Source organism: Gavialis gangeticus, unplaced genomic scaffold (genome assembly GCF_001723915.1).
Source record: "Gavialis gangeticus isolate Ggan-Ray unplaced genomic scaffold, GavGan_comp1, whole genome shotgun sequence".
Lineage (NCBI taxonomy): Eukaryota > Metazoa > Chordata > Crocodylia > Gavialidae > Gavialis > Gavialis gangeticus.
In genome coordinates, this window is record NW_017729032.1 from 42,899,254 (window position 1) to 42,914,754 (window position 15,501).

The following is a 15,501-nucleotide window of genomic DNA, read 5'->3' on the forward strand; positions in this document are numbered from 1 at the left end:
TTCCCCCCCCCCCGCCATTCCCCCCATGACAGGTGTCTTCTTTTTTGGAACTGGAAATATGGTAACCCTACCTGAGTCTGAAAAAGTTGAGAACCCCCATGCTAAGCTATTACACAGAAACATTTATGAGCAACATTTTCCATTATTCCTGATTGGCCAGGGAAGTATGCCAGATCCCAGGAGAAAGTGACCAAGATCCAGTTATTCATACCTTCATCTCTTCTCAGCTGCACTATAGGAAAGCAATATGCGATGGGCCCTATACATGAAAGCTCAACTAGTACAGAACACTGCTGCATGTTTCCTCATCAACAAAAGCTACCACAAGCAAATCAAAGCAGTTTAGTCCACACTGCCTTCACAAAGAAATCTCAGTCAAATTCACTGTCTCTGTTCTTATATTCAAGATGCTCCAAGGCCCAGACCCAGGACATATAAAAGACTTTCTGAAGTTCTGGGATGCCCACAACTTCACTCCTCTGGTATAATAGAACTTCCTACAACAAAGGTCAAGCACTTGGGAGACAAAGCTGTCTCAGGGGATAGTCTGAGACCACAGAATGAACTCCCTGAAGAGGTAAGGATCCTCACAAACTTCACTACCTTCCACTTGAAATGTTTCTTGCCCTTCTTTGACCTCATCTTCTCTCACATAAACAAATGTTTTTTCCTTCTTTTCTAATATAAACCTTGCCATATAACAAGTCCACTCAATCCCCCAAGGAAATACAAAACCCTATCAAAACAAAACATACCATTGCACTCAACTCTCCCTCCCCCCATCTCCCACAGGGAGAGGATGAAAGAACAAGCAACACAAGATGGATGGTAGTCTCTTTGCCTTGCACTCTACTGAAAGACTCAGGGTATTTATACATGCGCTCCTAAAGTGCGTGTGTGTGTGCTGGGGGGGGTGCTTTAAATTAAAGCAGCTCTCAGAGCCACGGTAATTAAAGTGCCCAGAGTGTCTTGTGCATCAGTCTCCCTGTGCTTAAAAGTGGCAACAGGGGTGCTTTAACTAGCTTTAGTTAAAGTGCCTCCACCACCATTTTTCACCGCAGGGATACTGATACATGAGATGCTGGAGCCCACTGGAGCATGGTAATTACCATGCTCTAGCAGACTCAGTTAATGGAGTCTGCTCCAACGTGCTGTAATTACAATGTGTTGGAGCAGCCTTGCTGCTTGTGTGTAGGTGCCCTCAGATAGTATGGTGATGTGCCCTACATAAAGACCTATACAAAACAGCAGTAGTGTAAGGTGGGGTCAGTGATCAGGGCAGAAGCTTGGACACCCACTTAAGAGGGGACCCTAGACAACATCTGCCATGACTGCTAGTTCTGCTGCCAGGGTTGTTACACCTCTGCAGAACGGAACACAGACTGACTTCAGTGTCCAGGGACTTCAAACAGACTTAACCATAACTCCAAAGTCAAAATTGTTCAGTACTGTTGAGAAGTTCTATATATTGAATCTAAATTCCCCCAAACAATCTCCTGCCACCCCTGTCAAGAGCATCAAATCTGCTTCTGCCATGTGCAAACAAGAGTACTAAAAAGACAGCTTGTCAGTGGGAGGACACTGTATCTATGATTTTATATTAGGCAATGCACGATGAAACTTTCCTGTAACTAAGAAAGCATTGATACAGAGTTCTTATCTTATTATTTTCCGCCCACTCTGCTTCAGGGCTTTGATTTAAGGAGCTTTTATTCACAATTGTTTTGGCTATTATAACTAGCTTGCTACAGTGACAGAGGCATAAATCAGCATTACTTTGACTTCACTGTTTCACAAATTGCAGAAATTCTTGCTTTCATAATCTGTAACTGCAATACTGATGTTTAAAAACCTCAAAACCATTCTGAAATTGAAGTAAGGTGAAAGAAACTAACATAAGGTAGCTGTTTTGGTTAACTAATGTCATATTTATGCTATTCCCAAAGATGAAATGGAATGCATAACTTAAAAAAAAACAACAACACTTTATGATACTTAGGGATTTGATTTTCCATCTGACCTCATAAAGGATTCATATTAAGTTCTGCCAGTAGTTCTCCTGGAATCAATAGTTCTGCTCATTCAGTGAGATACTCCTTAATCTTAGTAAGGGTGGCAGAATCAGATCTTTAATCTAGGTTAGTATCTTAAGTCATAAGTGTACTGAAGTGAAAGCTAAAACCCACTTCCACATCCTTTTTTATTTTTAAGTGTTTTTAGATTCTTCTATCCTTAAAAAAAGTCTCCAAAATTTTAACAAATTAGCACAAGATTAAGAGAAAGAGACAGATAATCTCAGTAATGAAGTCAGTAATTCACAGCCTGTGATTCAAGGAGCACAGGTGTTGATCTAAGGAAGACTGGCTCCTATAACATATCAGCAACTGTTTTCTGAGGATTTCAGAATAAAGTGTTTAAATACCATCAGATCTAAGATAACACATATGTGTTTGACTTGGAACTCTATGAATCTACACCAAATATACTCAAAAATTGTTTTATTAATATGCTAAATTTTCAACTTGACATGCTTTTCCTCCTCAGTCCCTCTTCAAGTCTACTTACTCCATGTGTACAGTTTGTGGCAGGTACACTTTTCATTACTGAAGTGAAGGGGTCTGAAGTGAAGAATGCACTTTAGCTTCTTATACCCCTGATAATGAAACATGAGTAACTGCTCAGAAGATGCTCTCAAGTACGTGAAAGAAGACAGATGGCATCGACCAATCTTTTTCTAACATCTCCTGCCAAACAATGATTCATGAGTAGGAGCTAATGTTGGATATTCCTTGCTATTAACTCAAGATAAGCTGGCAAGGAAATACTAACAGTAAGTAGATGGGAGAAAAAGCATAGGGGCCAAATGAAAGGGACAGATAGAACAGAGTGCTTGAAAAAATGCATTTGATTTCACAGTTATTTCTAAGGATTTGTACTTCATGTAAACATAAACCTGGACCAATATAATGGACTATATTTATTTTTGGTAGAAACAAGTGTAAATCTTATACAAATCTCCAGAATAAGTTCTTCAGTGACACTCCCCTTGTCTACGTGGCAAGTTAAACAGACTCCCTGAATGTGTGAATTGTAATGGGAGCACATTAGACCTGTGTGGACACTCATTCAGAATTAAAGTGGCCTTAGTTCAGGGGTGTCAAGCTCATCCTGCGCCCTGGGCCAGATCCGGAACATAGATCTCCCAGGCCAGATCTGTGGTTAGTGGCAGCCATAGGTCTGGCAATGGTCTGGCAACCCCCATGGGCAGCAGTGGGGGTGCAGGAACCACAGGGGAAGCAAGGGCTGTATCTGTGCATCCCTCACTCCCCTCCCCTGCCACCAATGACCATGTTCATCAGGTCTCAGGGCCTTGAATTCCATGGCAGGCTGCACGTCCTAGTCCACTGCCAAGTAGCCGAAAGACCTGGATGAAATGGTTCTGCAGGCCATATCTGGCCTGCTGGCCACACATTTGACACCCATGCTTCCGTTCAAGTATAAATTAATGCACTTTAGATATGATTAGACCAGGGTTCAGCAATGTTTTTCAGCAGAGTACCAAAAACCCCCACAACCTCAACTTGTAAGATGTTGGTGTGCCAAGGGTGGATAGCTGGGGAGCTGCGAGGGCCTGATCCTTGGTGTGACAGCACAACCTTGACCCCTTCCCAGCCATCCACCCTAAGCATGCCATTAACAACAAGCCAAGCCAGAGCTCGACAGCCCATGGTGCAGCTGCTTGCAGCCTCCCTGCTGCCTGCTGTGAGCAGCCAGAGATCTGTGGTCAGAGGCAGGGGTGTGCTCAGAGCCTGGGCTGGCTGCAATGTGCTGAACAAATTAGCTTCACATGCCACACTCTGGAACACGTGCCAGGGTTGCTGACCCCTGGATTACATAAACCCAAAGATGTTAGTGTGAACTGTATCTGTATGGTGGTTAGAATAGGACTACAAGTGATACAACAGGGTAACATGTATCAATTAAGCATGCAGTGGGTCTGCAAAACAAATGTGTTGAGGTGGCAGAAAAAGTACCTAACAAAAAGATGCAAAGTAGAACAATTTTATCAGAATTACTTGAACTATTTGCTTCTATATTTTACACCACAATCTAAGGCACTGATTAAGCTGGCTGGAAAAGATCTACAAAACTTACCATTAAATGTTCTCATTTGCTGCCTTCGTCCAACTCGATCCAGGCCAATGGGGGTGCTTTGTGAAAAGGTGAAGGGCCGGAACCTGGCTGAAACAGCTTTATATGGGGGAACCTGGTGTGCTGGTACAGGTGGCCGTGTTACTGGCTACAGAGAGAAAAGCAAATCTATTATTATTACTAAAATTATCATTAAGCTAAACCTAGGCAGAAATTATAAAATAAGATTTACTTACGCTCTCTAGCTAATGCTAGAGGAAATAAGAACCCCTTGTTCAAGCAACTGTTACAGTGACTGAACAGCACATTCCATACAAAGTGTCATAGTTAATATATAATAGCACTAAGGTTCTCTGCAATGTTAAACATGCTATAATTTTCAGCTATAGTTACTGATGATGCTCTATATTCCTCTGCTTTATAGTCTTCATCTCGCAATATTCCATATATAAACAACCTGGTAGCTAATTTATTTCAGAATTGCTTACTGCAGTATCAACCAACTGTAAATTTGCAACAGAATAGAAACGCTGAAGTGAAAGGTCTGAAATTACACCACTGGGAGGGATGGTAATTTCCCAGGATCTTTTCCCCCCAAATAAGTTCATTTTACTTAGAAACAGTATATTTATTTTATAAAGTAAGTCAAACAAACCTTAACCCTGTTTTTTTCCATAAATTCCATAAAATGGAGCAATACCATTTATGGTCCACTAAAAATTGAGTCCCATATTTAATAGGAGGCCAATTCTTTTACTTAAAGCACTCAATATTTTTAATGCATTATTATTATTATATGTATGAGCATCACATTGTCTTTTGCAAATTTGATCTGATTTATCACTGTTTACAAACTTGTTCTCTCTTAAACAGGCTTAAGAGACTTCACTAAGCATTCATTCCAAATTGAACTGTAAATCCCTATCACATGCATTTTAGAGGAAATCTTCTTTATATTTCTTCTTAGTTCATTTCAGGCACTTAAATTAACTAAATTGAAATACCATGTCCTTTCTATCAACTATTTGTTGACCCTCTGGTACGAAACACATGATTTACTATTCCTTGAAAGCTTTTTTCCCCCTACACTAAGCTGTCAGATTAAACAAAACAAAACAAAGAAAGAAAGACAAGAGAGAGTTAACAGAACACTTTTGTATTCCATTAGAAGTTCAAAGTGTTCAGGAAAAAAATTCAGCTATGTTAAGGCTAGGCCTTATAAATTCTTAATCATATTAAATAAAGCTTTCATAATAGTTCTAATATTTGTGTTCCTGATTCGGTCCCTTTTCATATCTTTTAACTGCCAATTAAGCTATTAAATACTCGACTGAAATACCAGTAATCTCTTCACATATTTTAATACAACCTAATTATAACCTAATTCTCTCAAATTTATTTTACTCTGCAATGCATCAGTAACTCAGAACCTCAGTAACTAAATCAATTCCACAAAGGCCAGTCAACGATAGTGATGTCCATTTAAATTGTTTTAACTCCAGGATTCCAGCAATGCATTCATTTTAACCCACCCTTGCAGCAGCAAAGCCACAATTAAAAGAAGTCAGGTCTAAACAGCTGACTTGTTTTGTGCCCCTTGGTTAACTAAATGACATGTGCAAAACTTTGAAAGGACAGTGTGATTTGTTTCCAGTGATAAAAATAGATGCTTCATCTTTACTGCAGCAACGATCAAATTTAAAAATAATGGCAACCCAATACTTAAACTCCCTGAGGTTGCAAGTATAAAAATATATGCAACATCTTTCAAGGTAGATTGACTTTCAGACCTAACAATCTTAGGAAGAGATCCTTTGCAAATGAAACTATGATTTGAATTTAATGACAATGCAGACTTGATAAAATCTAGAGCCAACAAGAAAAAAGTTAACTAGTTTATAAACTAAACAATATATATAATTTGTTAGGGACAATGGGTATTTTTCTTTATATTACAAAGCTAAAGCATTACTGCCTAATCCTTTGTGAAAACTAATTTTTTTGTTCAACCACTTCCATTCAGTGAGGATGGTAGATAAAGGAGAGGTGGATGCCTTCAATTTTCCAAAGGTTTGGCCTTTCCAATTGCCCAACAATATCAATTCAGCCTGTATTCAGTACCTGTCAACTAGAGACTGAGACTACCAATTCAATTATTAAAGGCTACACAGCATTGCTATCTGACTGTATCCACTTTAGTTCTCTGCTGAAACACAGGCAATATTAGGCTTGGAGGGACTTCTTTTCCTATTACCAAACCCATCAGCCACCCTGTTCTGCTCTGTTTTAATATATTTTAAAATTGATTATACACGTAATTATACTTACTGTATCTACACCAATCAATTTACATCCACATTTTAATAGGCCCCATTTTAAATTATATACTTAAATTGTATACTTTATTGTACAATATATAAATGGTAATATATACAAGTCACTTGAAACATACACAAATGAGCATATTAAACTAGAAATATCAACATTCCAAAAAAAGGGAGGTTTAGTTAAAAGGCAAGCAAGATTACCCCGAAGTCTAGATTGGTTAGTTTCATTTCTTTTTTTTAGTTTAACAGAAAATTAGAGGCAATAAAAGTAGAATTTAAATTATCTGATACCAGTGTGAGTAAAAAGAAGAAAGGAAAGGAAGTGCCCAGTCTATTGTCTAGCTGGAGACAGATGCAAGGAAGTGGAAGGCTCTTTAGAAGTTGGCAGAGAACACATCTTATATCTTACTTGTGTCAGCAGACCTTCTATTTCTTCTGTTTGGCTGCTCCCATAGAAACTGACCCCACCTATTACAGAGATGGGTCTTCTTTTGCTTCCTCTTTGGTAGCCTACTGTACTGCTTTGGACTGCAGACTCAACAGAAGCCAATCCAGACAGCCGTTCACCATCAACACAGTCCGTTTTCTGAGACTCCACAGCAATGGAATCTTCTGGTATTGAGAAACTCCTGATGGCCAATTGCCCATAGTCTGAGAGAGGCCTTGGCCGAGTCCTTTTCCCAGAGCCCCATCTCCTCGGCGTGACCTTTTGTGACTCAGTCTTTTCTTCATCCTGGGATGGTGACCTCTTCCAGGGGTCATCAGAAACAACCTTTTTAAATGTGAACAAGTCAAATAAGCTAGAGCGGTTCCTGATACATAGTAATTTATGTATATTTTACGTGGCAGACAGATTAAATTTTGCTGTAAATGTAATACAACATCAGTAAAGAGCAATATAATACAATAAAGGAAACTAATAGTTCAGGAATAAGTGATTGCAAAAGAGAGATATTACATGCTACGCAATAGTTAATGATGACCCAAAATCCTAAGCACATACTAGGTAAATGAGCATTGCTAATTAAATGACTGTGATTGGATTGTTATCTTTCTAGTGGCCATAGCCCCTGGAAAATAATTAACTGAATAGTAGCTGGGAAAAGCATGTCAGCACTATTAAAAAACCTTGTGTTTATACGAGTATAATACGCAATAATACCCTTTTTTAAAAAAGAAAAAGAACCTTTATTTTGCAATAGTGCAGAGTTTTGATTCAGCATCCCCTAGGTAAAAACATGAATCCTAGCATAGGATATGTGAACTTTGACCAGGTAACCTGACGTATATTTAGTCAATATGTTGAGATGAAGTTACTATTATAAAATGTAATTGCTAAGATTAAGTCACTAAAAATGACATCTCACAATATAGCTCTTGTGATCTTTTCCTCCAAGTTCTATGAATGCACACCTGCAGGAACTGAACAGAAAACAGATGTGAGGGGGAAGCTCTGGTGAAAGAAAGGTCACTAAGGTGCTTGCTTACAATAGCCACAGGTATCCTGCGTGCAACAATTTAGCACAGGGAAGGATCTGCACCACTGAGATAATGAGCAGCTTGTTGCACTGCGGAAGAACTGTAAGAGAAGCTACTCTGTTTTTCTCCCGAGCCTAACACAGACAACTTTGCTATATAAAAACTACTGTAGCCATTTCTTACACTTATATCCACTCTATGACTTTCCTCACTCCACCCAAAGACAAACATAAGGGGCATTCAAGAGGCACAGTTAAGAGAGCCAATTGCCGCACTGCATGTCAAGCACCAAGCTTCCAAGGGGAAGCCTGGTAGGTGCACAAAAATATGTCAGCTCTAGAGATATACATCACAACATCCTGAGCATCCTTCCCTTGGCCCTTCTGTCATACCAGGGGAACCATGCAGCAGAACAGCACCATCTCCGATTAAGCAGAAACTGGCAGTTTTATTTTTCATTCCACAGATTACTACAAAGAGAATAATTTAGCCTGCCCTTTATGAGGTTTACTAAGACTGCTTACCCAAAGATGTTCACGTTTCACTATACAGGCAGAGAAATTTTACTCCCATAAATGCAGCATAGAAACTCCTTTAGCATGAGGTGCTAAAACCACAACAAATGGTATATAGCAAAAAGCCTTTAGAACAGGATTGCTCAACTTCCGGCTTGCAGAGCTCTGCACGGGTCAGGAAATTTGGCATCAAGGGGACAGTGACAGTACTGCCACCCCTCCCCGCTGCCAAAATCTTAAATCCTGCAGGCTGGGCAGAAACTGAGCTACAACCCTCCCCCAACATGGCCAAACTGGGGCGGAGCTATGCCTCCTACCCTCTGCACAGCTTGGTTGGGGCCAGTCTGCACTGCCTTCTCACCATGGGGCCAAACCGTGCATCCTCTCCTGGGGCAGCTGGTTCAGGGGCTGCTCATGTACTGTTTCCCCCCACCTCCCCTCCACGGGGCTGGGCAGTACCCCATTCCCTCTACCCAGCCAGGTTGGGGCCAGCCTGAAGAGGGATTGGGCACTGCCCATGTGGTCTTCTGTTCAAAAAGGGTTGAGCACCACTGCTTTAGAACACAAGAGAAAAATGCAAAAAGAAGTCTCTGGTCCACAAAGCCATTTGGACAAGTGCCTGGCTAGATTTCAAGCAACCAATTTTTCAAAGCTCCTGAAAGACAGGCTAAGAGCAACAGTGACAATTTTAGAGTCACTGCTGAACTTACAGGACCTGCTGCCATCACACATACAAGGCATGAAGAGACAAAGTGCTAGATTTCCTCTCTCTGGGGAAACAAACTACCAGCACATTTTTTCATTAAAGCATACATTACAATTCAGAAAATACAACCTGTTTGAATGAACAAATCTTTTATCCTGTTCATTTATCTTTACATCTTAATAATGGTGTAGTCAATAAAACAGGAAAGCCACCTACGCTATGCTAGCTTTCTCTTTTAAGCGGGACACCATGGGATTTCAAGCACTGTATATTCAAAGCAAACATACAATTTTATACCAACCTTCAAAAATATCCAAAGATGTCTGCAGGAAAAAACTTCCTTGTCAGTCTTTTTAATCCGTAATGTTCACAACCAGACTAAGTGAAGCTCTGTGCTACTTTTTATTTTATTTTACTTTTTTAGAAGGCCACAACAGTTTAGCAGGTACATATTGCTGGTCTTCTTGAGTAGCTGCTTAAGGGAAGTTTCACTGTATACAATAATTTTAGTTACTAAAAAGAATTATTTCTTGAAGTCTAAATATTTAATCTGCTTACTGTAATTAAAGTATGAAAAGCATCAATGTAGGTAGTAGCATCCTGCACTAAAATGTTCTACTTACAATGCAAAATTTATGGCCGGAAACACAGCAGCTAGATAAATCATGAACTCTAATGCATTTCACCACCTCTATAAAGAAAAAAAATGTGATTTATCTCAAGCAAGTCTATAGATCCTAGATAATGGCAGGTTTCAGCTAGTTAAATAAATATTATTTGCACAGAGCCAACACCTTAGCTGGTACAAAGCAGTGAAGCTTCACTGAAGTCAATGGAGCTATGTTATTTAACTTAAACTAAGGAACTGCCCCTCAAAAACCATTCCTCTTGTCAACAGCAGCCAATCACAGATAAAACAAAGTTCTTACCTCAGAATCTGACACACAGAATGGATCTCCACATACACACTGAGAGAGCAAAGAGTTGACTAGAGTCATTTTATACTTCAGTTTTACATAGCTTTTTCTCCCCTTTAACCATTACACATATGGATAGACTCACAAGGCATCCAGTCCTGCAAGTGATCATTTCATTACCTTGTACTTTTAGACTAAAGAAAGAACACAACACATGTCATCTCCTAATCTGCTATTGACAAGCATATCTCAAGTAATAACCTTTGCAAACACAGTCTGTTCACTGTCTGTAGCACTCCACCTAAAGTACACTAGCAGATCCAGTATTGTTTAACTTGTTTTGCAACACACAGTGTGCTAAAGTACTTCTATTTCTAGGCCTAGATATGTAATCTGCAACCTAGTCCCCAACACAACACGGAAGGCTGCCCTTGCAAGAGCAAAATCATGGAAGGCCAGACTGTTAACCCCTTACTCCCACTAGAGAGCAGTTACTTGCCCAAGCACTCCCCTTAGTGTCAGCAAAAACACTCATGCAATTGTTTAAGACTGGGAGTCCATAATCTAGATTAGGGCTGTCCAACTGGTGGCCTGGAGACCACATCAGGCCCACAAGGAGTTAATTTGCAACCCCTTGGCTCCCATCTAGCTGCCACTCCCTACACTGGTCCAGCTGCAGGTGCACCTACAGCTGGGGTCTCCAAGAATTCCTTTCTCCTCCAGATTCTAGTTCAGGGGCAGGCAATTATTTTGGGCAGAGGACTGCTTACTGAATTTTGGCAAGCTGCATGACAGGCAGCCCAGGGCAGAAAAATATTAGTTTTTTAAATTTTTTAGAGGCCCCATAGGCCAGATAGAATTGCCTGGCAGGCCGCATCCAGTCCCCAGGCTGCATTTTGCCCACCACTGTTCTAGTTCCTGCCCCTGCCTCAGGGGGTTGGGCAGGGTAGTGAGGCCCATCCTGCAGTGCCAGGTATGCCTGTGGCTGAGAAGCTAAGCTTGAAGCAGCGTATTTGTGCATATGGTGCAGTGGGTCACACCATGAATCATGCTGGTGCAGACCCACACAATGTGCTGCCTCCTGCAGTTTAGAAGATGGACAGCTCTGATCTAGACCGCAGCCCAATGGTCTTGCAAGCACTAAAACCTGGGCAGGACTTTTTGACATCAATAGAACGGTATAGTGCATTTGCAAGACTAAGACCACTTCTGATTTTACTTCCTAATAATGTTATATCAGTATTATGCAACAAGTTTCAAGCACCTTTTTCCTGTTTTGTATTAGCATAAGTGAGATCAGAATTACATTTCCTACAATTATTATTCTGAGCAAACAGCACTAGCGGTAAGCATGCATTTTTGGCAGGATGAAAAATCACCCAAGTGCAGGGGAGGGTCCAGCATTAACCAATAAGCTCCCACTTTCATTTTTAAACTTTGGTAGAAAGAGGAATGTCCACACTCCTGGAAATTAAAGATCTTGCCATGTCTGACTGGGCAAGGCTGTGTCTACTCAGGATTTTCTGAGATTATCCCACTGCTGACTGAACACCAGTATAACTCCACTAGTGTGAGAAATAGTGGAAGAGGGCTCAAGACTTTTCAGCTTGCACAGAGCTAATCTAGACTACATGATGATTAAAACTATGGCAATTGCTTTTATACTAGTGTTTCCAAATGATGAGCACCAGTAGCAGTTCCTAATTGCATCTGTAGGAAGGCCCTTGGTTCACATTGCTGTAGCTTCACTTTCCCCTAAAATTCTCTTTAATAGTAAAACGAGTCTTGAAGACTAGAGAATCATAAAATCATAGAAAAGTAGGGCTTCCACAGGTTATCTAGTCCAACGCCCTACCTGAAGCAGGATCATCCCTATACAAACCATCCTATATAAATCCACTGTCTAACCCAGGGGGTCTCAACCTCCAGCCTGAGGACTAAATGCAATCTGTGGAGCTCCCCATGAGTTGGGAAATTTGACCTGTAAAATTTGACTGGAATATCTAAACAAGGACTTTCTGAATACCTGGCTGTACAGAGACACTCTCTCCTCAGGATTATGCAAGGCTTTCTCTTATTGTTATGATTTCTTACATTCCACTTGAAGTTAGACTACACTGTGTGTGCTCTTACTGTGTTTTACTGGGCTGTATCTTAGCTTAGGCAAAGGTTTTTGGTCGTTCTGTCATGTGCTTGAGGTTACAAAGTGCTGTGTTCCATACATGCTTGCTTCAGAGACAGGACTATTCTTGTTCAAGTTATTACGAATTCAGTGCCACTACCTTTTTCCTCACTCCACCTTCTCATTCTGGCAGCAGTTGCCCCCCACCCTCTGATCAGAGAGCAGGGAGGAAGCAGAAGCCTGGCGGGTACTGCCCCCACCAGGTAGACCCAGGCTGGGGTCCCCGCCCTCCAGCGGGCTAACCCGGGCTGATGTCTGCCCACGCTCCCTGCTCTTGAGCAGGGAACTTAATACTTGTGATATCTGGATAATTTACATCCATCCAGCCATCTTCAGGCTTTTTAAATTTTCATCAGAGCAACGCTCCTACAAATATCACCACGCAACATGATCGTGAGCTTAATCACAGACAATCTTTCTTTTCCTAGGACTACGCAATAGCTGATTGTTAACCTTTGGCCTACAGAGAGACTGACCTTCCTACACTGAGCCAAGTTACAGCAGCTTCAAGGTTAGAACCTGATTCTGATCTATCTCACCTTGGTTGAACTCTCCACGTTCAACTGGAGTGATGACTGCGCTAAGTAACAAATATTATTCATGTATAACTGTGTAAGCAAAGGCCTCGTCAGCACTACAGCATTCAGCTGACAGAACTTTGAGAGCATCTCCACTCATAGCTCTTCTGCACCAACAGAAACCCCCTTTTTGCTAACAAGAGTTTCAGCCTTTCCCCCAAGTGAAAAAGCTCCTGTCCAGCAGCTAGCAGCAGGTGTACACACATCCCCAGGGCCTTCTACTGATTCTACTAGTCTCTTTAGCAGCTGGTGCTTCCCAGGGCATACTCGCTGCTTTCCTGGCACTACTGCTGCAGGGTCGCTGCCAGAAGAGTATGAGTATGCAAATGGCCTGGAGGCTTGGCATTAGAAAGCACCTGCAACCAGACCTTGTGCCAACATACTCACATCACTGTAGATAAGGCCAATATCAGCAGTAGATGCTTAATCAGTCAAACCTTAGCTAAATGGTTATAGCTTGATAAAGACTAGGGTCTGCAGTGATTACTCACACAGAGCTATTAATTTTATATATACAGTCCCAGCTGTAATCTTCAGTGGGAGTTCTGCACAAGGTCTGTAAGAATAGGTCTAAGCCAGGGGTGTCAAATGCAAATCAGCTGATGAGACCACCAGGGCATTAATACCACTGCCCAGCATGGGGAAGGAGCAGCAGTACCATTAAGTCTTAGGAGGCTGATAGGGAATATGGCCTGGAAACTGATTTGAATTCCTGAAAACTCCACAGCTCAAAAACTGTCTCTGCCTCACCTACTGGCCTTCCCAAAAGGGAGCATCCCCCCCCCCCACCCGGGCAAGAAGTCATCTGGGACATGTTTGAGACCCATGGTCTGTGCTGTACCATAACACTAGGTCTACACTGTATGATTTGCAGTGACAGTGGCAGCACAGAGCTGCCCCTCTCCTGCCGTGTGTGAGGGGTGACACCGGGTTCAGGCCAGGCCAGTGGGCTAGAGCTGAGCCACATAGTGACTGTGGGGTGCATGGGGGAGGGGAGGAGGGGCCTAGCAGCCACTGCTGCAGCACTCACTGGTGGCTGCATTCTTCCTCTTCTCTCCTCCTCCTTCCTCTATTTAGTCTATGTGGCACCCAGGTGAGGAGCCACCGGGGGCAGGGGCTTTGATCAGCCACCAATCAGTGCCAGGTGGGTGCAGAAGCTTGCAGAAAGCCTAGCCCTATGTGGTGCAGTAGCGGCACTGGGGACATCTGTCTGCAGCACCATTCGGCTGGATAAATACAAAATTGGGAGCAGGGGCAGGTCCCAGAGTCGCTGCTATCTTGAGAGGCAGTGGAGAAAGATCTGCAACCACTTGGGTCTCAGTGGGGTCCCCACATTCTCAGAGGCCACGGGAAATTGTGTCAGGGGGCAGGAGGCAACTTGACCCACACAGGAGCCTGTGGGGGGTATACCTTCCTGCAGGGCTCTCTCAGTTGGTGGCTCTAGGCTCCTGCCCCACTAAAGGGTGGGGGGAGAAATACCCCTTTTAGTTTTTCATGCTGCATTCCAGCCTTCCCAGGTTCTTGCCTCTAATTGAGTCCAGGTCCCCCTCCTCATAACCTGTTCCACACAGATTATGTCTTGAATTTGATGGTTCCCTGGTTATTGAAGTTATTGAGCAAAAGCATAATATTGTCAATATAACATTAACTTGCACACAGCGTTTTTACTGGCATAGCAATGTCAATCACATCACATCTCACTACATCTCTGACAGAGAAATTAAGTTGGCAAAAGTTTGAAGCATAGGCCTGGTTTAAAACAGCCCTTTACCGCTGTTGGCTTTTGGGTGGCTGTTCTACACTTTAAGTTTTACTGGCATAACTGTGCAGTATGATATTTTTGCTGATGAAGTTATGCCAGTAAATTCCCTAACAAACAAAGTAAAGGTGCTTTTTCTTTGTATATCTAATATCAACTTCTCAATAGGTGTGCACCAATAGAGATTTTTAGGGCCGATACTGATAGTCAATTTCTGATACACAGCTGGGAAGCTTGAAAAGTTGCATGCAGCTGGTAAGTCTGTTGTGGTGAAAGGGGAGGGGGAAGGAAAGGGGGCATGGGTGGGGCAGATCAAGGCCTCTGCGGTGGGAGGGAGTGGGGCTGGGGCAGGTGCTGCCTCGGCAGGGTGTGGGACGGAGCCACAGTTCATCTGGATGGTTCCTGCCACTGCGCGCACCCCAGGAGGGCATGGGGGGTGGGAAGGATATGCCCCCAGATCAGCATGGGGAGGTCTGCAACTGTGGATTGGAGCCAGGGTGGTGCTGGACTCTTCCCAGCAGGGGCTGAACCAGACTGTGCTTGGGGAAGGTGGTAGCAGTGCTGGGAGAGGGATTGTGGGGGGGCTGCAGCCACCCCAAAATTTGCCATAGCCCCCACCAACCCCTCTTCCCAGTGCCACCACTGTCTGCCCGAGTGCAGCCCAGCCGAGCCCCTGCCAAGAAGAGCGCAGCACAGCCCTGACCCCAGCCTATAATGGCAGCCACTCTGTCCCACGCAGATCCGAGGCACGCCTCCCCCCCACACCCAGGGTGTGTGCAGTGGTGGGGACCTCCCTCCCTCCCACACCCCCCAACTAGCTGCAGCTCTGTCCTGTGCCCCGCCCCAGCCCCAATCCCTCCCACACCACAGGGGCCTTGATCTGCCC

At 42.9% G+C, this 15,501-nt stretch overlaps 1 protein-coding gene across 4 annotated transcripts in view; it reads right to left on the reverse strand.

The window, feature by feature from the left end:
* Positions 1 to 15,501, reverse strand: part of SPATA13 (spermatogenesis associated 13) — a 171,102-nt gene that overhangs the window by 29,674 nt on the left and 125,927 nt on the right. For all 4 annotated transcript variants that reach the window (XM_019524487.1, XM_019524486.1, XM_019524489.1 and 1 more), the window contains exons 3-4: positions 6,889 to 7,251; positions 4,156 to 4,300 (exon numbers count right to left, since the gene is read on the reverse strand). In XM_019524487.1, the coding sequence (XP_019380032.1) occupies positions 4,156 to 4,300; positions 6,889 to 7,251 (508 nt within the window). The remainder of the gene's footprint in view (positions 1 to 4,155; positions 4,301 to 6,888; positions 7,252 to 15,501) is intronic.